The sequence below is a fragment of the Capsicum annuum genome, unplaced genomic scaffold, assembly GCF_002878395.1.
Source record: "Capsicum annuum cultivar UCD-10X-F1 unplaced genomic scaffold, UCD10Xv1.1 ctg61470, whole genome shotgun sequence".
Lineage (NCBI taxonomy): Eukaryota > Viridiplantae > Streptophyta > Magnoliopsida > Solanales > Solanaceae > Capsicum > Capsicum annuum.
The window spans coordinates 1-1,285 of NW_025870375.1; the positions used below are offsets into that span (position 1 = coordinate 1).

At 33.9% G+C, this 1,285-nt stretch overlaps 1 protein-coding gene across 1 annotated transcript; it reads right to left on the reverse strand.

Moving 5' to 3' along the window:
• Positions 1-482: 482 nt before the first annotated feature.
• LOC107854001 (50S ribosomal protein L20, chloroplastic-like) lies at positions 483-1,279 on the reverse strand. Its single transcript, XM_016698981.2, has one exon. It carries the CDS (start codon positions 1,111-1,113, stop codon positions 649-651), a length of 465 nt encoding a protein of 154 aa, XP_016554467.2. The 5' UTR covers positions 1,114-1,279; the 3' UTR covers positions 483-648.
• Positions 1,280-1,285: the final 6 nt, after the last annotated feature.

Consider the following 1,285-nt stretch of genomic DNA (forward strand, 5'->3'; position numbering starts at 1 on the left):
CCTTACCCTTTCAAGGAAGGGGAAAAAATGACATTATATATAACATATTTAAATAGAAACTAAACAAATCCTATTTTTCTAAAATCCTATTTTATTTTGGGTGGATTTAAAATGAATTAGAATTAAGAAATAGGATTTTAGGGATAAGGAATAAATTAAACAAACAAACCATGGATAAATCCAAGCGACCTTTTCTTAAATTCAAGCGATCTTTTCGTAGGCGTTTGCCCCCGATTCAATCGGGGGATCGAATTGATTATAGAAACATGAGTTTAATTAGTCGATTTATTAGTGAACAAGGAAAAATATTATCTAGACGCGTGAATAGATTGATCTTGAAACAACAACGATTAATTACTCTTGCTATAAAACAAGCCCGTATTTTATCTTTGTTACCTTTTCTCAATAATGAGAAACAATTTGAAAGAACCGAGTCGACCGCTAGAACTACTGGTTTTAAAGCACAAAATAAATAGGCTTACTTTTTCTTTACTTGAATCATAATTACTCAAATCTAGATTCACTCAAATCTAGATTTGAGTATCGTGTCGTAAGAAACAAATGAATCGGAAAAAACGAAATCTGTTTTTATTGAATTGAACGTGTTCATTCATTTTGACTACTTTAGCATATTTCTCATACTAATTTCTAACTCGTCCGGTAGAAGAAACCTCCATTTATTCTCAGGAGAGCCTGGGGAGTTTTTAAAGCCTCCGGTAAAGCCTCCGGTAAAGACTCCGGTAAAGACTCCGGTAAAGACTCCGGGTTGATTTTGTTCAAAATCATATAAAGACAATTCCTATTTGATATAGCTATTTGTGCAAGTATTTTACGGTTAAGAAGCAACCGTCTATTGTACAGATTGTGTATTAATTTACTATAACTATGGGAGACTCCCCCTTTGCGAATTGCTGCGTTTATCCGAGTGATCCACAAACGACGAAAATCTCTCTTTTTCCTACCCCTATCCCGATCAGCCGAAACTAAAGCTCTTATTTTCTGTTGAGTAATAGTTCTAGTAAGCCTTGAATGAGCCCCTCGAAAGCTTGATGCAAATAAACGAATTTTTGTTCTACGTCTCCGAGCTATATATCCCCGTTTAATTCTGGTCATTGAATAAATGAAACTTTGACGAATAACTAATTGATTACCTTTCTTTCAGTTATTCTTTTCCCCCTTCCTAGTCTATTAATAACAAAACGGATTTTTCCAATGTATAAAATAAAAATTCCAATGGCTTTGGCTACTCTAACCTTCCCGACCACGATTTTGTTATTTTTTTTTT